The 22,598-nt window shown below is 47.0% G+C and overlaps 1 protein-coding gene across 2 annotated transcripts in view; it reads left to right on the top strand.

The window, feature by feature from the left end:
* Prkca (protein kinase C alpha) overlaps positions 1–22,598 on the top strand; it is a 410,592-nt gene that overhangs the window by 312,154 nt on the left and 75,840 nt on the right. For both annotated transcript variants that reach the window (XM_058572202.1, XM_046422686.2), the window contains exons 6-8: positions 7,466–7,622; positions 8,725–8,859; positions 9,073–9,169. In XM_058572202.1, coding sequence (XP_058428185.1) covers positions 7,466–7,622; positions 8,725–8,859; positions 9,073–9,169 — 389 coding nt within the window. The remainder of the gene's footprint in view (positions 1–7,465; positions 7,623–8,724; positions 8,860–9,072; positions 9,170–22,598) is intronic.

Here is a 22,598-nt window from a genome sequence, read left to right on the forward strand (position 1 = left end):
AACTGGCAATTTAAGAGGCTAACTTCCTCAGCAGGGCCAGCCCACAGCTCTGTAAAAGCACAGCTAGATTAGGCAGAAGGACCTTGCCCGTGTCCTGCTGTCCTAGAACAGGTCAGCCTTTGCCTCCCAGGGCTCCTGGTTACAAATTCCTTTAAATTTCCTATTCCCAGAGCAGCTGCTGCATAATTAAAGAATGGCCCCCATTGATGCCTTATCTGCTCACTGTTTGCACTTGGTCCCAGGGTGGGGCCGAAGTATGGAACAGGCTGGTGAGCATGAACAGGGTGGGGTTGGCCAGCGGGCAGTGGGTCACAGCCAGATCAGATGCCCCAGGGAGGAAGTTGCCAATCAGGTTTGTCTAGGAGTGCAGACTACTGCACCACAGAAACCCTAACACAGCCAGCCACGTATGCCTAAGAGATGGCTTCTGAAGGTTCTGCTAAGACAGGTGACAACTAAAGACAAAAGTGGATTGTGAGTGTGACAGTTAATCTGGGTGTAGGAGGATGTCAGGAGATATGTCCTCTCTCCCCAACCCTAGCTCAGGACTTTTCCTTGGCTCTAGGAAAGGGCAGAGTTCAAGAGTTCTTTATGTTCTCAAAGCATAAAGAACCAGAAGTAGGTGGAAACCCCTCTGTGTCCATTCTCTCCAAGCCATTCCTGAGTTGTTGGAGTGGTGTTTGTTCTATACTAGGAAACACCAAACTAAGGCCTCAGGACCAAATCTGGCCCACCACTTGTTGTTTGAAATAAAGTATTATTGGAACACAGCCATGTTTACTTGCTTACCATTGCTTTAACTCTGCAGCAGCAGAACACTTCTTAGTTCATGCTACTTTGTTGAGTGTCCTTTTCCCTGGTTTTAGTATTTGTTCTGTGGTCCTAAAAAACTGCTCCATCAACGCTGATTTACCCAGCTCGATTTTGTGGCCACTGCAATCTCCTGTCACCTCTGTGCTTTTCATGTGCCGTTTGCCCCAGAATCAGCATCTACAGCAGAGAGGGACTGAGCAGGTGTGAGTGCGCCCCAAGTGCCAGACCTGAGTGTAAGTGCAAGAACCTGCCCTTGTATCAGTGCTCCTGGGTACTCCTGGGCCCTGTGTGTCACTGATGTCATTGTCTTGCTTGACTCAGTCACTAGGCTGATGGTTCTGAGGAGATGTCAGCACATTCTACCTACAGAGGCCACCTAGTGACTCAGACACCCCTGGTTTTGGAATTGCACCCCCGAAGGCACTTCCTTCACCTTTAAATGGGGTACTAGAGCCCCCTCTGCTAAGTTCAAGGTCAAGGCACCAAAGCAGAAATGCAGCAGTGGCCTTTGCCTGCCTTCCCACCTCCCCTGCAGGCGCTGCCTTGGTCACCCTGGGCTCTACTGGGTGTGTGTTCACATCTCCCTCCCCGTTCTGCCATCACCCGTGTCTCCAGAGGAAAGGTTTTTAGTCCTTCCCTTCCTCCCTGCTCTCCTAGGCAAAGCTCCTCCCATCCTTTTCTGGATGCAGCCAACTTTCTCTGGGACTTTGTCTGGTTTAAGTCATTTTCATGCAGCAGCAAGTGAAGGTTGGGTTTTATGCAACCCCAGGTCCACCCCAGCTGGCCACTCATTAGGTCATAGAGAGCAGGATGTCCCACCTCTTTCTACCAAAGGGCCCCGTTTACAAATGGGCTTGATAATAGCATCTCTTGCATTATTGCAAAGAGCTTAAAACAGTACCTGCAACTTAGTCATTGCTCCAGAGATGCTACTCCATTGCCACCGTCACCACCATCTTTATCATCTTCCTGGGTACCAGAGGGCCAGGGTGCTGGCCAACCCTCTGCCTGGTGGTGTAATCAGTCATTCTTGGTGAAGAAGCAGAAGCATGCTCTCTCTCTGGTGCACATGCCTTCCCCCTCTCTCATACACACAAGCTCACTCACTCTATCCCACATACACACACTCCATCTCCGCCTAAACTCAGAAGGCCAACTTCTCAGGAATCTGTAATTTCACAGAGTTTCTCTGGCATTAAATATATTCCAATATGATTATGGTTTTATAATAAATTAATTTATGTCTAAAAGCTCTTTGAGAGATCATCCAAACAGCTAATTCTTTGGGCTGGAAGTCACATTTTGTTAACCAGAGATGGGGCTCATGGTTTCAGGAAGCCTTTGTAACTCTGTCACTTGATGTGAGTGACCCCAGGCTCTTTGCACATTGACACTAAACCTCGTCAGCCACCCCCTCCCTCTAGCAGTCTGGTATTCACATTTATTTTGCTGTTGTTTAACTTCAAAAAAAAAAAAAAAAGGAGAATTGTTGTTTTTCCATAGTGTCAGAGAACATCATTTCTGCTTATGCATGGTGTGGAGTAGGATTATAGAATCTGTCGACTCTCGTTTTGCTGTCAGACAGGGGTGGAGGTGGCTGGGGCCCTGGGGGCTGCACACAGCGAACAATCCCGACTTCTGCAGTAAGTCCCTGTTTTGAACCTTTGTCCTTTTTTGTTGGCTCTAAAACAGAAGCCGCAAACAAGGGCGCTCTTAGAGGGGAAACAAAGGCAGCAAGAATAGAGAATTATTTTCTAAAGCAAAGCAGATCATGTGAAAGGCCAGGTTGTTGTTCAACTTGGAGGCTCTTGAGTTTTGTGCATCACAAGCAATGTCTCTGTAAGCCCTGAATGGGCAGGGTTACTGCCGGTCAGTGCTGACCCATCATGTCTGTAGGGATACGGCTGTGTCCTCGGCAAAGCTTCTGGTTTACTTGCCCATGGATTTTGTGCTCTTACTTTCACCTGTGCTGGGCCAGAGTGCCCATGGCAACCTCAGAGTGAGGGTTACCGTCCACGGGGGAGGCAAGGAGGAGTCGGGGAACATGCTAGGGTTGTCCGGTGGTGTTGGCCTTGATCTCACTTTTATGTTAGGTGGTGAGCTCAAGGGTGTTTATTTTATCATTATGCTTCTTAATTTATGCTGCATGGATTTCTGGATTAAGAAGCCATCTGGATGGATCAAGAATTGCACTGATTTTTTTTTTTTTTTTTAATCCTGGACTATTTTGGAACACCTCTGAGCTGATTGTTTAACTCTTGCCTAACCCTGAGTCTGGAAATTCCAGGACTGTGTGAACTGCCCCTCTAATACACTTAGCTTCTCTACCCTAAGAAAACAGTCAGACCTTCTGGGCCAAACAGGAGTGGTTGGTTGTGGTGGTGGTGATAATGGCGATGATGAAGCTAGCAAGCTGATTGCACTCCAGTATGGTTAAAGCAAATAATGATATGCCTCTTCCCTTGTTCCAGGTTCTCTTCCCAATGGTTGGCATATATTATTCATTCATTTAATTTCCATCTCTATGTTACAGAAGAACTAGCTGAGAATTTGGGTGACTTGTTCAAAGCATACAGCTGATAAGTGGTAGAGCAGGGTTGGACCCCTACCACCCACATTATACTGCCCCCGAGAAGTCAGCCATCACCTGCAGCACCCACTCAAGCAATATGAGCCCAACAGGGCCCTGACCATCCGTAAGTGTGTATTAAGCCCCTATGTGACTCACATTTCTGGGATAACTTGCTCATCCCAAAGAAAGCCTGGCAGTCCCGGCAGTCCCTGTGGTCTGCCACCGCAGGCCACCCTCTACTTCTCCCTGTGCAGAAGGCCCATGGCAGCATTGCTGGCCTGGTGGCAGAGACCCTGTTCTTTATTCCCATATGCACCTGGCTCAGCTTTGCCCCCTGGCCAAAGCAGTCCACCCCTCTGGGATGGCCCACAGGCCTGTATTCCCACCTCACCCCTGAGCATGCAGTCAGAGCACACGAATCCTGGGCTCACCCAGCCACCTGAGTCAGGTAACTTTGTGTAGGTATTTCTCATAATCTTATTTGAATGGATTTTATCCAGAAATGCTACCTTACATTATCCAGAAATTACGGAACCTTTTAACCCAGGCTGTTTGGTTCTCAATGTCGGGCTCAACAGCCGATAGTTTCAGAACAGGCCTCTCCAAAGATGGGAATAGAATGAGGACTCTGTATTTCTCCTGACGTCCTGGAGTTACAGAACAGACTTTCCACTCTGCATGGCCTGTGCCACAGTGCAGACGGATTACTCCTGCAGATGCCCCTTCTTGTAAAGGCTGCAGAAGTGCCAGGGAGACAGCAGGGGAAGGCGGGTGCTCTTGCTGCTCCATGAGGCTGCGGGCCTGCTCAGCAGAGCTCAGGGAGTGCAGGTGGGGCTGCCCCGCGAGTTTCTGGGCAAGGGAGGTGCACTGTAGCCCTGCTGCTGTGTTCAGAGACGATCTTCCTTTGGCACTTTGAGTTGGCATGAGAGATCTTAAAAGAAATGTCATTCTCAATAGCAGCATGGCTTTTTTTTTCCTCTTAATTCTATGGGTCCGAATAATTTGGTTCTTATAGAAAGTGAGAGAGAGAAGGGTGGCTAGGGACATAGCTCAGTTGGTAGAGTGCTTGCATGCACAAGGCCTTGGGTTCAATCCCTAGCACCACCACCAAATAATAAAATAAAATAAAAGTGAGAGGCAGAAATAAGCCATGGAATCTTTGCTGACGACATTCTTCTCCGGCACACTGCTGCTCTCAGGCTGTGGAATATTCCACATCCTTAATAACCTGGGAATTGGCATTCCTGTAATTGTGCTTTCCACGTTTGGGATGGGACCACTGGGGGACGTGACTCCTGTTAGCACTTGAGATGGTTTCTGAAGGTACTGAACTACACAAAGAGCATCAGGCTACGTGATGAGAAAGTCCCTTTCCAGTCTTCTTTTCTGTCTTGGTTGTAAGGCAGACAAAGACTCTGTCTGGGGCGAGAAGATCCTTACTACTCTAACACTTGTCAATTTCCCCTTTGCAGCTGGGAGAGAGCAGCCCTCAGGCAGCTGAGTCCAACTAGAAACACACACAGCAGATTTTCATTGTTTTTACTTTTATGGGTACTTCCTATTTATGGCCAAAAATTCCATTTACTTGTGACACATTTCCTTTTTAAGTGTTAGATGTTAAACAGTGAGTTAATGGAAAGGAAAACGTGAGTAATAGATCTCCCAGTGATGCCAACAGTGCTAAGGCAACAAAACTGCTGGGTGCACTGAGTGGCACTCAACCGGGCATTACATAGACTCACCTGCAGGGGCATCTTTAAAGATCCTGTGAATCGGACTCCTGGGGATGGGGCCAGGCATCAGTATGTGACCCAAACACCCCAGATGTTTGCAGTGTGTCACTGAGGCTCAGGTTGCCGCCCGCCTGTGCTAGGACAGCATCCCCCTCGTGTCTCCTAGTAGCATCTGTCCCTTTTTCTCTCTCCTGCCTTCAGCATTTCTTCTCATCCTCTCCCCCACTTGAATTCTGCTCTGGTGTTTCCTCTCTCCCCCTGTTCCAGAGTGGTGAGCCATTCCTGTTAGCAATGACCTGCGGCGTGCCCTCTGATTTGAAGACTGTTGAAATCACTCATTTGCAACCATGTTAGAAAATCTCCACATCATACTCTCCCCTGCCCATCCTTTGCCCGTCCTAAGCCATTCGTCCAATTTCTTTGGGTTTTGTTGTCCACCCGTAACTTGTGTTAACAGCAATGATGATAACTGTGTCTGGGTTTTTAGCATGCTGGCTGCTGTTCTAAGCACTTAGCGTGTATGATCCTGCATAATGCTGGCCTTGCCAGCAGGTACAGTTTTTCAGATGAGGAAACAAGCACAGAGAATTGGAATGTCTTTCCCACGACCAGAAAGTGGCAGAGGCAAAGCCCACATTCTCAGCAGATGGAACCTCAAGCTGGTGGCTTATGATCCTGATTCAGTTGTCCTGGACCGCCATGAGTCACACCTCAGGAGACCGTTATCTGCAGCAATAATAAAATTGAAATTTGGATCCACTGTTTGCCTCAGTGGCATTTGGAATTGATAACTCTTTCTATTTTCAACTTAAGTGATAGTATCTCAGCAGGGAACCCACGGCTTTAGATCCCATCAAGATTTTAGCTCATCACCATGCAGAGGAGATCAGCCTGGAGTGATTTCGTGTGTGCTGCCATCAGGGCTATAAATTGAAGATGTAAAAGCCAGCACCTGCAATAACTCTGAAAATGGCAGGAGGCAACTATGGACCTCTTGGTGGCCTCAGTACGACTCTTCATTAGCTTATCTGGGATGTGACCTTCTGCAGCCCTCAGTGTTAGACACTCCAGGCATTTTCTGCCTTTTAAAAAGTATCAGAGTCTCATTCTGGTGTTTAATCAGAGTCCTTTGGCCCCTTTCCAATCATTGAGGGAGAGCTCCTTTTTTACACTCAAATTGTTCATCTTTGTAATTCTCAGGGTCGATGTTTTAGGAGATGAGACCTTCTGCCTGACATTAAACCTTGAATTCTCAGGCAAATGCTCGGGTACCCTGGGGAACTTGTGACCTTAATGTAGGTTTCCAAATGATGATGGGTCTTTCCTTTTAATTGCTTTTTTTGGGGGAGGGTCACTGGGAGTTGAACCCAAGGGTGCTTTACCACTGAGCTACATCTACAGCCCTTTTAAGTTTTATTTTTGCTTTGAGACAGGGTCTTGTTAAGTTACTGAGGTTGGCCTTGAACTTGGGCTTCTCTTGCCTCAGCCTCTTGAGTCACTGGGATTATAGGCATGTGCCACCGCGCCCAGCTTTAACTACTTTTTGACTCCAGTGTTAGTGCTTTTTAAGCTGGAATGTGCTTTGGGTTCATGTGAGGGTCTTGTTAAAGTGAGGATTCTGAGTAAATTTGAAGTAAGGCCTGAGATTCTGCATGTCAAATGAGCTCCCAGGTAAAGTGCTGGTCCCTGAACCTGCACATTGGAAGGCAGTTCTGAATTACAGCTGTCTACACCATTGGCTCCATCCATGCCACACAATAAAGTCACCAGGGGAGCTTTGAAAAACCAGTACTTGGGCCACATTCCTTAGATATTCTAATTTAATTTTGAGCATTGATGTAACCCCTCTCCCAAGTGATTCCAAGGTAGAGCCAGGGTCGGAATACACCAGCCTTCATGAAGAAAGAGACAACAACATCTAAGAGTTCAAGGGTGTGTGCAATGCCATGGACCAGGTTGGGCAGGTTGCCTGCATGTGGGGAGGCTGCCCCTTTTCTCCTAGAGAGCTATGAAGGTCACCTGGGCATCTTGTTAAAATGCAGGTTTTACTTCTGAGATTTGGGGTGGGACCCAGGCTTTGCAAGAGGCCCGCAGTGCTGCCAGTTCAGGCTGGTGCTGCCTGGAGGCTAGACCTAGACCGATGGGCCCACCCGATGTCCAGTATCAAAGCCGAGAAGGTGGCGGCAGCCTTCTCATGTTGAGGGTCAAAGTCTTCTGATTTTTATCTTCCTCCCCTTAAGCACCATCAGGATGTCCCTTGGACGACTCAGCTTGGTGTTGACACAGGACGCTAATGAATGCAGATCAGCCCTCTTTTTGTGACTTTTTCTTTCTTCTCTCTTCACAGTACGAGATGCAAAAAATCTAATCCCTATGGATCCCAATGGGCTCTCTGATCCTTACGTGAAGCTGAAACTTATTCCTGATCCTAAAAATGAAAGCAAACAGAAAACTAAAACCATCCGCTCCACACTGAACCCCCAGTGGAATGAGTCCTTCACATTGTAAGTGTGTCTCCTCTTCTAGATCAAACCCCATTCTTGTGCACCATGCAGTTCTCAATTTCATTATTAGAGATAATTGGCGGCGGGGGGGACAGTGACAAATGTCTCTACACATGTCCTCATCCTAATACCTCTCAGACTGCTGTTGGTGTGGATAGCTGTCATCACATGTTTGGGGCAAAGTAACTCAGTTTACCAGGAACTGCATGATGCCAGCCCCAAATAATTACCATTACTTATTCTGCACCAGGGGGAAAAAAATCTGTTTAAGGTATTACTGGTGATATAAAAGCATATAAGGTGTGTTCCACCGTTTGATGGACTTAGATTTTTTTTTTTCTTTTTCTTTTTTGTGGTACTGGAGATTGAACCCAGGGCCTTGCACTTACTTAGTGGCCAAGCACTTTACCACTGAGCTATATCCCCGATGCCCTGGAATTGGGTTATTTTCAGGGTTAGAAGAGGATGTGAGGCAAGAATTGAATAATTGTCACAACATAGAACAAGTGAAAGCACAGGAAGTGTCATCCCCACTGCAATGGGAAGGTAGCCTCACCTTTAAGCAGGGAAGGCTTCGCAGAGGAGATGACCTTGAGGTGGGCCTTGAAGGATTTCAGAAGTAGGAACGGTAGAAGGGGAAGAAGGAAGGAGGGAATGGGAGGAGGGAGTGAGGAAGTCAGGAATGAGAAGTGGCTACAGTGGAGCACCAGCAGGTGTATCTGTGGACAGCCAGAGACGGGGCTCTCCATTGTAGCAAGCCAGCGAGCTCTGCTCTGTAGGGCGGGAGTGTGTCTCCTAGACTGTGCAGGTCAAGTCTCTGTTGCCCCTGCACAGCTCTGACATTCCAGGGCCACAGCAGCCACAGACAGTATGTAAACACTGAGTTCTAATAGAACAAGCAGTGGCCAGCTTGGGCCCCTGGGCCGTGGCTGGCTAATCCCTAACCTAGAGCTCCCAGTGTAGGGCTGGTATTCTGTTGGCCAGGAAGAGACATGAATGTACTATTTCAGGCTCAGATCATGAGCATATGGTATCTCCCAAGAAAGCATAATCAAGATAACCCCGTGTGTGTGTGTGTGTGTGTGTGTATGTGTCTTTGTAGCAAACTAAAACCTTCAGACAAAGACCGACGACTGTCCGTAGAAATCTGGGACTGGGATCGAACAACAAGGAATGACTTCATGGGATCCCTTTCCTTTGGAGTCTCGGAGCTCATGAAGATGCCGGCCAGCGGATGGTAAGGACACCCTGAGACTGAGCAGTCCCCAAGCATCAGACCACTTTGAGATGCGGGAGACAGGCCAGTTTCCATCTCTGAACTGCCGGGTGGCTGCCTGCCCGCCTGGGCGCCGTCTCCCACGGGGCATTTCACCCACCACTCGACTAGAGATGGAAGGCCAGGAGCTGCTCGGCTCACGCTTACCTCCGCTTCTCTCTGTGTCTTTGAAAGGTACAAGTTGCTGAACCAAGAAGAAGGTGAGTACTACAACGTGCCCATTCCAGAAGGGGACGAAGAAGGAAACGTGGAGCTCAGGCAGAAATTCGAGGTGAGGATCTCAGCGAAACCTGGGGCCACCCCTTTCCTTTAGCTGGTGAAGCATAACTTCCGAGAGCCCCGGAGTCGTGTCGTTGAAGGGCAAAAGTAATTTCAACGTTCCACTCGTTTTCTTAATTGAAAAACATAAATGCTGCATGTAATTTCTTTCCTTTGCAAGTTGTTGGCCTTCTGTGTCCTTTGTCCTTTAGAGAATGGAGGTGGGAAATAGTGTAGAGAGGAGGGCATGGTCAGATTCGTGTTGCCGTCACCAAAATACCTGACAAGGACAGCTGAGAGGAGGGAAGGTTTATTTGGTTTACAGTTTCAGAGGCTCCGTCCATAGGCTTCTGAGTCCATTGCTTTGGGCCCACGGTGAGGCTGGACACCATGGCTGAATGGCAGGGTGGAGGAAAGCAGCCCAGCTCACGGTGGCCAGGAGGAAGGTGACCTTTATCCCAGGTCACTGCTTTTGATTTCTATTTCTCTAATCACTTTGCATGCTGCTGTTGTTTGAGGGCTTCTTATAGAAGCCTCTGCAGTCTGTGCTGGATTCTTTTTTGAGTCTTTCCATTCTTCAGACTAATTAGGATTCCCTGGAATTTCTGATCCCTAAGGAAAAGCATGCAAGTGTGTACAGATGCTGACTTGTTACAGGAGCGTTGACACTAATGAGTTGCTACTGGTCTTGTTCTCCTTATTCTGTTCTTCCCCAAAATACAGATAGTTCAGAACATTTAGGTTCAATTCCAAAGGAAGTGAAACATGAAACTTCTCAGATTATTTCATTACATCAATGCTTGGTTAAAATGGATCTGGGAAACACTGAAGGGCAGGGGCTATAAGGGTAGGTGCCCCCGGGTGCCTAATGAGTCACAGGTGATGTAGATCCATGGCAGCTCACAGCAGGTTGAGGGGTGAGTGTGACAGTAGGGAGCAATGGGGACTGGAGCAAGCTGGTGAACTTGAGCCCTGTGTCAAGGTGGCAGCCACGCTGCTCAGTGCTAAAGGATCATTCCTCCTACAGGCCCAGGCCCCGTGCTGCCCGCTGTGTGGCTCAAGAGAATCCAAAACTCCAGGCTTTTATATGGCATATTCTGATTTCTGTTAATGTTGGCAGCTAATTAAAACTTACAAGTCTGTGTAGGTCAAACATATATCTGTAGCTTTAGACACAGGCAGGGGTCAACCAGTGAGACCAGGCTGCGGTCTCTACTCTTAAAAAAAATATAGGAGGAAAAAACATAAATGAAAGGAAAAATACATCAAATGAGAAGAATACCGTTCTTTCCAAAGAAGCCTTATGACATTTGGAAGAATTCAAGTACCCAGACACCAGTCGGGGTGTCCCCAAGCACACCCTCACCTCCCGGTCTCTCTCTCTCTCTCTCTCTCTCTCTCTCTCTCTCTCTCTCTCTCTCTCTCTCTCTCTCTCTCTCTCTCTCTCTCTCCTCTGCTTGCTTGCACTCCACACCCTGCTGGGGTTGCAGGCCTGAGTCCCAGGCAGGAAGGCTGCCTTGATGCCCCTCCCAATACCATACCACGTATGATGGATGGATCCTTCTAGGGAGAGTGTCTTTTGGGAACACTGAGCACCAGTGGTACCCAGCTGTCTCAGGCAGAGGAGGAACCCGGGGAGCTAACAAGAGCTCTCGGAACTTCCTGTCCTCAAGCTGATCTGTCTGAGACCTCGCTTTACTGATAGAGAGATACCGGCCCATTTTCGCTGCTTCACATCCATGGTTTCCTAGGATGCAACCTTCCTGTTTTTCTGGGCAGTGAATCCAGCTTTTTATAAAGGTCAGCGTTCCAAGCTGAAAAATAAAAATAAAAACCACAGGCCAGAGGGCTTGAAGCTGAGAGCAAAAGCATTTCTCTTGAGGGACAGTTAGAGGCCGTGCGCGTTGCGGGTTGTGTGTCCCTCCTAGGAGAGCTGAACTTGGCGGCACAGCACTAGCCCAGGGCCCTGTGACCTCCAAGGACAGAGGCAAGGTCAGCAGAGTTAGAGGCAGAGCCCTGCTGTTCGGTCCCTCAAGGAGCACCTGTGTGAACTACACCCCAACTTTTTGCTCTAATCGTTTACTTTAGAGCATTTAAAGACCACCACCAGCCAGGCATAATGGCACATGCCTATAATCCCAGTGGCTCAGGAGGCTGAGGCAGGAGGATCAGGAGTTCAAATCCAGCCTCAGCAACAGCAAGGTGTCAAGCAACTCAATGAGACCCTGTCTCTAAATAAAATCCAAAATAGGGCTGAGGATATGGCTCAGTGGCTGAGTGCCCCTGAGTTCAATCCCTAATACCAAACAACAACACACACACACACACACACACACACACACACAGGAGACTATGCAGGAAGCCATTAGGTGATGGAGTCCAAAGGTGCCAGGGAGTTCATGACAATCCTCATGCTGCCTTTAAATGAAATATTCTGATCTGATTTTAGGCAGGCGTTCAATCCCACAATAGGATTTTGTTGAGGTCTATCAGTGTGGAAGTTGCAAACCTTCCCTGTACCCCAGTGTTGGGAAACCCTGTGCCAGGCCAGAAAGACTATAGTCTGCATTTGAGCTGTTCTGGGGGCAGCCAGCCTTTCCAAACAGGGACCAATTGGCATCTGGGTACAATTTAACTTCCACCCCATTTCCTCCCTCTCGGGGCTCAGACCCAGGCTCCCCTCTGTGTTCCCCTCTCTGCAGATAGTTACCGCCCTGGCTGCTTTTCTCACATCAGTCTTCTGGTCCTCACCCATTCTTTCCTCCTCTCCTGCCTCCAGTAGGAGATCCACTGTGGGTCGGGGCGGGGCAGGGTGGGTTCTGTGATGGATGGTTGCTGGATGAAGCTTGGCCTCAGCAGCCTTGCACAGAGGCTAGTCTATCTTCTTTCCTCATCAAGCTCTGTTTTCTAGAAAGCATTTACTAGCTGTGGTTTTTTGATGTCCATCCCCAGAAATCAAAAGTCATTCAGTCTAATGAAAGAAACATCAGAACCAATGAGCATTTACGCGCTCCCCACTGCACTAGCATTCATCGCATCATTCAGTGGCAAGTTCGTCAAATTTAAGTTGTTGACTCTAGAATCTTGGCAAACAGAAGGATCCGTGCGTGAAGCTCTTAGGAGCCAAGGAGAATCCCAGGATGGCTGGAAAAGCCCTTGCTCCAATGCAGGTCCTGCCAGAGCAGATCCTCTGCCTGAAAGGCGATGCAAACCAGAACCTCTCCTGTGATCTTCTTGGACTGTGTGTCCGTTCGCCTGTGACCTGTTCCAGGTTTGTCCAGACGAGGTGCACATGGTCCCTGGTCACAAACATGAATTATGTGTCTTTCCATTTCTTCACTGAGGTTCCAGCATGAGCAAAACAAACAGTCCCCACTTCCTGTGGAGCTTGCTCTGTCCCTGTGGACCCTGCTTCTTACCTACTTGGGGATGGAGCAGGAAATTCATTGAGCATATATTATGTTCCACACTGGTGAGCACTTCCCCGGGGCCTCCTGGGGCTTTTGAGGACGACCAGGATTCCTGACTTTGCCCTGGCTCTGAGTCTCTGCTCCCCACCATGCGACTCACAGCCAAATTTTAGAAATGGATCTGCCTTTCTTTGGAGGTGGTCCAGAGGATGAGTTTGGGGCTCGACAAATGTTCTCTGTAAAGTGTCAGGTAATGATTGTTTCAGGCCGTGTAGTGTCTGCTGTAATGTGCCAACTCTCCTGCAGCAGCTCAAAAGCACCAACAGACATAGGTGACAGATGAGCATGCAGCGTTTCAATAAAACTTTATTTACAAAAGACCAGATTTGTCATGGACCAGTCTGCCAACCTGGTGTAGCCCATGAACCCTGGAATCCAATCCTGGTTTTGCCCATAATTAACTACATAACCTCTCTGTGCCTTAGTCTCGTTACCAGGATGGTGATAATAGCAGTATTTACTTAATAGAGTTGTATTAAAGATTAAATTAAGTAGTTAGTAGAAAAGTCCCAAAAGGATACTTCTATACAAATGTTGGCCCTTCCAGTAATCAAGATCATTGTCAATATATTTCATTGCAGAAACTGGCTAATTATAGGTCCTTCTTTTTTTTTTTTTAACTTCTGAAGTTTCCCTGAAAAATGATAAATTTTCATGTTGAAATCATGCTCTATTTAAATAGTGGGCATGCTTTTGGCCCTATATTGCAGCCGTATTATGAAGTTGAGGCATGTCAATGAGAACCTTATCACCATTTATGTTTTTATGGGAGAATATATCCTGATTTAGATGCAGACAGCTTTCTGGGATAAATCTGTTATAATTTGGGGACTTTCTGCGTCTGGAAATGCATCAAACAACGTCTGAGCAAAGCTTGTCACAGAAATGAATGTGATTCCACATGAGATGTCAGCTGCACTGACACTTCAGCATTCACTGGTGTGGCATAGGATCCTGATCAAAGACTCAAAACCAGGACCATCTGGCAGATGATTGATTGATCTGAACCACACAGAGAACAAACACAAATGTGACCATAATGGCGGTAGCAACCAATACCGATTCCATTCCCAAGAAAGTCCCATACTCTCCTGGGTGTAGCATTGCCATTTCAGTCTCTTACAAAAATCTAGGTGCAGAATTACTCACATCCTGGGCTCTTCCCAGAGGGGTTGCTGCACCCAGCCTTCCAGCTGGGAAAAGTGGGGGTGCCTGACCTCCTTGCTCTCTCCTTCAGAACAGTTCTAAGGGTTCTTCCCGCCATGGGCAGTTTCACTGCCGTGCTTATCAGTAGGCTCGAGCATTTTCGTGTTGCATTTATCAATCAGTGGATTCCTTTCCTGAGCCCCCTGGGGCCACATCTACCTCCAGAGTTCAAGTTGTCCTAGAATTAAGAAAATAGATGGAGCCAAGGGAAGGAAAGGCAGATGGAGGTGAGTTCTGGGGCCATTCCCAGGCCATCCCCTTCCCACCAGTGCAGAGCTCCTGCAAGTGGCCCCCTCTGCTGTGGGACAACTTACTCTAGCCCTGACTGTCTTCCACCCCATCCTGCCACCTATCGAGAAAGGAAGCCACAGAGCAAGCAACTCTAGCTGGGGACCTGGCTCTTTCCAGGGGAGACAGCTCTGGATGCAGACAGTACTGCCCTTCCCATTTCCTATTTCATTATTGAACAAAGTAAGTCTACCTTTTCTAATTTTGAACCAGGATCACCATTATCACTTCTAATTTGTATTTTGATGGCTTTTAACTGCAAACAGACTCTAAATGAGCTCATTTCTACCTGAGGGGTTGCTTCTCTCCTCCATGTTGTTATCAGTTCATAGAGATTCAAATCTAAAAAGACCAGCTTTCCTTATATAATAAGACACAATGGGACGCCATATTATTCAGCTTGATTATCCAGGCTTTTCATTGTTTTTATTATTTATTATACATCATTTAAAAAATAAGAAACTTGAAAACACATTAGCATTTTTCTCTTCTAACTGTAACTGTTAACTTTTGCCCCCCTCCAAAACCTAGTATTAAAAAAAAATTAGTAGCCAGGTGTGGTGGTGCATGCCTGTATTCCCAGTGATTCAGAGAGGAGGATCTCAAGTTCAAGGCCAGCCTTAGCAACTTAATGAGACCCTATCTCAAAATAAAAAAAGTAAGAAGGACTGTGGATGTGACTCAGTAGTAGTGCACCCCTGGGTTCAGTCCCCAGTATCCCCCTGCTACATACAGACACAAATTAAAAAATTAAAGAGACTCCTCCAAGGCAGAATGAAGATAGCTAAGAGGCAGGCAGCATGCTTTGGGCTTTGCCGCAGTGGAATAGATCTGTTGTCAGAATCTAATGAAAATGGCATCCCATTAGAGAACTGGCAGATGATATGTTATAAATAATTCTTCTGAGTATCCTGACCCAAGAAAACAAGATGAATTTATTTAATCACCGTGTCACTTGAAACTTGTGTGAGCTCTCTAAAGGGAAATACTTTTGAAGTTCTGTAAAGAAGGAAAGTTGTGATTGAGCATGAAATACAGCCCCCACTTTAGAAGTCAGTCTCTATGAGCGCCACCTCCCGTCCTGTCCCTTCCTGGGGAGGAGGAGGTGGGAAGCTGATAGGGCAGTGTTGACCGCAGCAGTGATGATATGCCCCCAGTGGTGACTGTAAGGCACCAGGCACTTCTGCAAAGGACACAACATGCCACTTTTCCTGGAGAAGCGCTATTGCACAATGGCTAAAAGCCCCAGTCCTGCAGCCAGAATGCTGGGATTCAGATACCCTGACCTTGGGCCAATGTCTCAGTGGTTCAGCCTGATATTCTGGAAGGAAGATGCAATTAGATTAGCTAGCCATAGTTTCACATCCCTGCTCTACCATTTCCTGGCCGATGACCTTGGATAAGTTTCTTAACCTCTGACCTCTAGTTTCCTTGTTTGTGAAATGGAAATAATAATAGTACCCACTGCACAGGACCACTGTGAGGAGTAAATCAGTTCAATATGTAAGTGGCGTAGACAAGTACCTGACCTAGAGTGAGCACTCATTTTCTCACTCATGGCTCTATTTTTCCACTTTTATAGTAGTTGATTATATGAAATAGATATGACTCAAATTTGGTTTTGACTTATATTCATGAAAAGTTGTAAATTCCAAGGCTACATTTATATGTGCAAATGAAGGGCCCCAGATGGGCAAGAGCAATCTCAGAACGCTGTTCTGAGCATTGTGATGTTTTGGCGAGGAATCATTTTCCAGAACAGAGAAGTGCACTGTCTGTCCTCATGCCCAGCTTCCTGCCCAGGCTGGTGCTGTCTTGAGCAGCAGGCTCCCTGCCATCTCTGCCCCACCGTCTCTCCTGGAATGTGGCACACAGGAGGCTGCTGGAGCTCGAGGGCTTCTCCCTTTGCCTTCTGATCACAAATGCCACCTCGGCCTCATTCCCAACCATGATCATCTGGGCTCTGCCCCGGGACCTCAAGCTGCAAGTCAGCTTATGAGATGTCTGGTTTGCTCCAGCCGTAGACCAGCATCACCCTCACCTGACTTCACGGCCAGTCTCTCTTCTCTAAAGACCAAGAAGGCCATTAACCCTCTACCCATTAGATAGGTCAGCCCAGAGGAACCCAGCCCGCCTGCCTCCTGTAACCATGGTGTATCCTCAGCTCAATGACCACTCAATCACAGATTCCCCAAAGTAAGTAGCTGCATATTCTCTTACTTTGAAAATCCTATAGGGACTGCGTTAATCTGATAGCCACTGGTCACGTGTGACTCTTGAGCATTTGAAGTGTGTTCAGCCTCATCTGAAACATCCTAGAAGGGTAAAACAGGCACTGATTTCAAAGACTTAGTCTCGTGAGAAGAATGTAAAATAACTCATAAATCATTTTGGATTAATTACATATTGAAATAATATTCAGAATATATTGACTTAAATACACAGTCAAGAAGACTAAATTGTATGTTGTATATTTTACAGTATATATTATTATTAAACATCATGACAATATTAAAATTAATTCCACCTGTTTCTTTTTACTCTTTTTTTTTTTTTATACCAGGGACTGATCCCAGGGACATTTAACCACTGAACCACATCCCCAGACCTTTTTTTATTTTATATTAATAGCTCTAAGTTGCTTAGGGCCTCAATAAGTTGCTGAGGCTGGCTTTGAACTTGTGATCCTCTTAGCCTCTCAAGCCACTTGGATTGCAGGCATGTGCCACCCTGCTCAGCTCTTTTTATATTTTTAATGAGTTTACTAGAAAATGTGAAACTTTGTATGTGGCTCAGATTGGACAGGGATTGTCTAGAACATTCTTCCCAATGAAGAAAAATAGGATGTTGTACCATAAGGACTGACATGGAGACCCATGACTTTATACTTTCCCAGGACTCATAGATCATTTGTTTCCAAACAATCTAGACTGCTGGGTCCCTTTTTAAGATTCGAGGGCTGACTGGGCCCAAGTCAGTATAATTTTTGCAAGTAATTATGTTAGAGATGAGGATGTAACCAAGTTGGGATAATATGTGAGTTACCTAGTAATTTAATATTATACATTTCTAATAGTTCCAAAAGTCACATTGAAAACTATTGAAATTTTTTGGTTACTTGGAAAGTTGTGGGAGATCAGAAGTGAAGAGAAGTAAAAATATAGAGTACCCATCAAGACCTTCCACGTTGACACGAAGCTGTTTTCTCTTCAACTAAAATGAAGGGCTTGGGGTTCTATGGACTACACGAACAGATATTTCACAAGTGACACTAAGCTTTCATGGCTAAATTATTTTATTCGAAAAATGTGTTCAAAAAGACTCTAAAAATATCCACCGGTCAGAATCGAAAGCTAGCTGTCAGTAAGGTGGCAGGATAGAAGCTTTCTACCACGTCCCCCTATAGAAGCATCACTTTTGATAACAGCTCATGAATGAGGTCACCTCTGTAGGACTCTAGGAATCAGGGGACACGTTCCAGCACACTGTTGAAAAGGAATATCTGAGACTAGGTAGGTACATTGAAGAAGGTAAGAAGAAATTACCTGTGCCCCTTCTCTCCAAAGTGGTGCAGCTCAGAGCCAAGAGGACCCCCTCAGCCTGCAGTTGCTTCCACAGGGGAAAGGAAAACCTAGTGAGTGAGCACCCACCTCCTCCAGCCATGCTGGGCACCGCCCAGGAGCCCACTGCCTTCTCACCCCACCCACATTACTTAGATCAGCCAAGCTGAGAGGTTAGGGCATTGGGCTTCCATGAAAGGCCCACTCAGGAGCCACTTGGGGTTCCCCACCCACAGACCCCCACAGCTAGGCCATGAGCACCTTAAACACACGCAGAGAAATATATGATGTGTGTGTGTGTCTTTCACATTTTGCATGTGCGTGTGTGTGTGTGTGTGTGTGTGTGGCCATTTAGCACCATATGAGGGCTTAAACCAAAAAGAGACAGTGAAATGGGTCATGAAGAAGCTGCCTTGTGGGTTTGTGATATAGATCCGGAAACTCCGAGCAGCGTCACCCTGGAGACACTGCAAATTGCCTTCAGGTCACATGTGAATCTGTGTTCATTTAGTCAAGGGAAACATTTTGAGATTTGCCCTCTTACTGATTAGCAAATTAATAACGACCCAATCACTACCATAGTTAAGTACTTAAATCAATGTGGATCAGGCTCAATCGCTACATGAGATGTGGAAAGAGCAAGCAGGCATTTTTCTCTTTTCATTACTACTGTTGAAATTGGATTTTCTGAAAGCCTCCATTGTCTTTGAAGACTTTATCTAATTTGCAATGTTCTTTTCCAGATGGGGGGAAAAATAGTTCACTGGAGACTCTTAGATAAATCGTCGCTATTTGTTGATTTGATCAGCCGTGCCACAGTTACTATAGAAACCTGAGTGCTTTCAGGTGACCTTTTAGACACGGAACAGAAAATCTATGTGCCCTCAATATGGATTCTACTTCTTTTTTGTCCCCAAAATAGCTTACTTAATTACTTTCTGAACTGTGTGATGTTAAGGGGGAAAAAAATCTATAAAATACGCACTGGTTGAGAGATATTTTAATGTGTGTACTTTAGCTTTGTCTTCAAAACAAAGTCTTAGACTGAAATAGGTCTTGTAGTGAAGATCATTTTCACACATCCATTAGCTCATCGTCAGCCGAGGTTAACGCTGTCACTCATCTGAGCAAACGCAGAGAGCCTCTGAAGGTAACCGCACAGAATTCCTGACTAGTCCATAGGGGAAGATGAGTGCATCTGTATTCTAGCACTGGTGACACATGTTCTCAGTTTATCCTGGAGAAATAATTTTGTAGGAAAACCAACAAAAAGACCCTATATCCCAATTGTCTATTCCATCCTAATGGATTCCTGGATGATGTGAAGGGGCTTGTGTTCACAGTTAGGAGGATGGCTTGTAGGTAGGTATTACTGGAAACAAGGCAAGACTAATATTAAATGTTAGAAGCATCGATGCACGTGTCCCCAGGCCCTGGTATCCACAGCAGACCACTGAGCACCAGGGATGCTTCCCTCCGTTTATAGGAATTGGAACAAGGGAAGACAGAGATGTTGTCCACTGGCATAAATGTAAACGTGAAGGCCGAACACTGATGGGGGTCTTTATGGCTATATTTCAGGCACCAAAGAGAAAGCTGAAGTTCCTAAGACCCTAAGATCTCACTCCTAGACTAGAGGGACACCATTGTCATGCTGTTTTGCTGTCTTTCCCAAGGAACTTGTTCTAAGAGAATTAGGATGGAAGGCCCCTGGAGAGTTCAGACCCAAGGACACTAAATCTCTGAGTATCCTGAAGGAGGACACTGTGACCAGACTGTGCTCTGGATCCTTGCAGCTCCAAATATGGTTGGAGCAGGGTCCAGGAACTTCTGGGAACTTATTTAAAATGTGCAATCTCAGACCCACTCCTGCCTTTACGAGTGAATCGGTATTTTAACAAGATCCCCAGATGCCTGTTAACATTTAAGAAGCACTAGTCAAGAAGATGTGTCGACTAAGGAGGAAACACATTCAGTCTCCAGTGGTCACAGAAGGACAGGCTCTGTCACCTCAGTATCCATATCAAATTGTGCGAGCACCAGTGAACCGTGAACCCCAAACCCCATGCCCTGCTACCTGCTTTTGTGTCACCCATGAGCTAAGAATGGTTACAATATTTTTAAATGATTGACAAAAGTCAAAGGAGGGTAATATTTGTGAGACATGAAAATTGAATGAAATTCGGATTTCACTGTCCCTGAAGAGAGTTTTGTTCACACAGCCACGTTCATTCATTCCCACGTTGCCTGTGGCTGCTTCTGGGCTAGAATAGCAGCGTTGAGTGACAACAGAAGAGACCATGACTCACAAGGTCTAAAATATGTGCTCTCTGGTCCTTTACAGAAAAAGTTTCCTCACCCTTTCCATTCGAACTGGAAAGGCTGTCTAACATCATATTTCTTGATGGGAAAACAAAGCACAGAAGTAATGAACCCAAGCTAGTTGGTAGCAGGACCCTGGTCTCCTCTTCAGGGACGATGCTTCTCATTTCCCGGCCCTTCCCCGTGACCTCCAGTGTTCTGCCTCTGCTCCGTGCATCTGCCGTGCTCGCCCTTGCACCTAAGCGCTTCAGTTCACTCTTCTCAGGCCTGAGCTCTTCAGACCTTTGCAGAATTCTGAAGCCTCGTAAATTGATCTGATTGTACAAACTGAAGGCTGCTTCCTTGCTGGACCCTGTAACGTTTGTCCCCTTCGTGTTTGCTGGGTAAGAACCATGGGCCCTCCTCTGACGGCATGGAGACCTACACACCAGGCCCCAGGCCTTCCTCTGTCCCCTGGGCTTCCTCAGCAGAGCAGCACATCCCTGAAGGTGGCTGGAGGATGCAGAGGCCATTCTGGAGCAGGAGAGCATCCGTCCCCCCACAGGCCCGGATCCTTGTGCTAAGCCCACACGTGTGATGAACCTGGTTGCTGTTGGAGATGGGCCAGCTCCTCTCTTGTACTTTTTATGATTGCAGAAATCCTAGTTCTGGAACTCTCTACCGGGTGGATGGTATAGCCACTCTATCAAGCTCTGTCCCTGGGGATAGAGTGTTAAGGCAGAACCCTGTTCTTAAGAACATCGCGGAGTGGCACTGGGGAGTGACCTTTGACCTTATCTCCACTCTCTGAATGGTAGTCCTGAGCCTCCCAGTGGAGTGGGACCAGAACTTTCTTCTCTTCTCCTAGATGGTAGCTACCCTACTGCAGGAATCTGAGTCAGGCCAAAGCCAGGTCATTGTCTGGGTACCAGTGACTCTAGCTCCAGAGACACTGATCAAGCCTCAGGGCTGAAAAGACTGACCACCTGATGTGTCATGGCCTTCACCAGGGCTTAGGGCCAGAGAGAGTGCAGAATGGCAGCCCCCAAAATGAGGTCCAGGAACCTGTGGCCAGGGCCTTCGTGCATGGGGTTTTTTGGTTGTCGTTGTCATAAATGAGGTCCCTTTGCCCTTTGAGCCCCTCGCCGTAATGTACAAATGACGGTGGTACTTCCCAGCTCATCAAACCAACCACATGCAGGCAGAGAGGAGTGTCGCTGCTCAGGAACTCAGTGAGTTCCGTGGCTGCCCCGTCTCCAGCCCTTAACTGAAACCCAAGGTGACACTGGGGCAGCAGTGCAGCCTCCTCACACTTGCCACCTCTACTCTGAGCAGAGGCGCTTTGCTTCCTCCCCCTCCCCCCGGGCATCGAGGTGTGCAGTACCCCTGATGTGTAGACGGAGGGGAGCTGTTGGAGTCTGAGCTATACCTTTCCTTAAATTTTTTCTTTTCCAGAAGAGAGATGAGTTGCTTTGTCACATCCAAACGTGAAACCGCCTTTCCATTCTTTCTAGGTCCATTTCAATCTAAGAGTGACAACTGCCCAGGGGCTGCTGCAGGCTCGGAAGCTGCCCAGCAGTTGTATTGAGGTAGAGGGTTTTGGTCTCCCTGTAGCAACAAGTGACCTATTGCAGACGGAAGTTGGAGGCAGGAACTTCCGAAAGCCGCCCCAGGTGCACCTCAGCACATCTCGGCTAAGCCAGAGGATCCTGTGCCTAGAGCTATTGAAGCAAAGGTCGGGTGGCCCCACAGAAAGGTGCCGGGGAAAGGCCAGGTTGAACCTCCTCTCAGATTCCTTCCAACACCAGCATTCCAGCACGGCTGTTTTTGCTGCTATTATTGGTTCCCTTTAATCTTGATGTGGAATCAAGATCTTGAGCTGAAAATAGAGCTCTTGGGGTTGGAAGAACATGGCCTATGTTGAGAACAATTATAAATAGATTGGTGACTTGTGATTTAAAGAACCATAATTAAAAGATGTCATATAAGATAGTCTATCAATACCTGTGAAAAGAGATATAAAAGTCATGACTTGACCACTTTCCCATTTTAGAAGACAGAGAGAGCCTTATAACTCCAAAGTATAATCTGACCTTTATCTCCCCCCTTCAGGTTCAGGTCAGGTTCAGGGCTGCTATGACCCATTCAGGCGGTGGAATTTGGGATTGGAAAACCAGCCTCTGGCACTGTGAAGCCTCCTCACACTCTGTGCAAACTTGTAGGGTTCCTCTCATGACGCCTATGTTAGATTGGCCCCGAGCACCTGTTTGCTTTGAGACCACATCTAATCTCAGAAATGCCATGAGAAAGAAGAGAGAAGGATCCTGGCCCCATACGGCTTGATTCCAGGCCTTTCACTGTCCAAATCAGAACACGTTAGTTCCTGTCCCTCCAAGGCCAAAGCAGACCTTTGGCTGGTGCATTACACAGCTTCCTGTCACTGTGACAAAATGCCTGAGAAAGTCAACTAAAAGGGGGAAAGACTTATTTGGGACTCAGTGTTTCAGATGTTCAGTTCATGGTCTGCTGGCTCCATGGTCCACTTATTGGAGGAAGCTCCTCTTCCTCTCTCCTCTTCCACCTTGCCCCCACAAAAAGTCTCTCCTGGATTTTTGTG

This window comes from Marmota monax, unplaced genomic scaffold (genome assembly GCF_021218885.2).
Source record: "Marmota monax isolate L192 unplaced genomic scaffold, Marmota_monax_Labrador192_F-V1.1 WCK01_AAM20220418_F8-fsc00173, whole genome shotgun sequence".
NCBI classification, from domain to species: Eukaryota; Metazoa; Chordata; class Mammalia; order Rodentia; family Sciuridae; genus Marmota; species Marmota monax.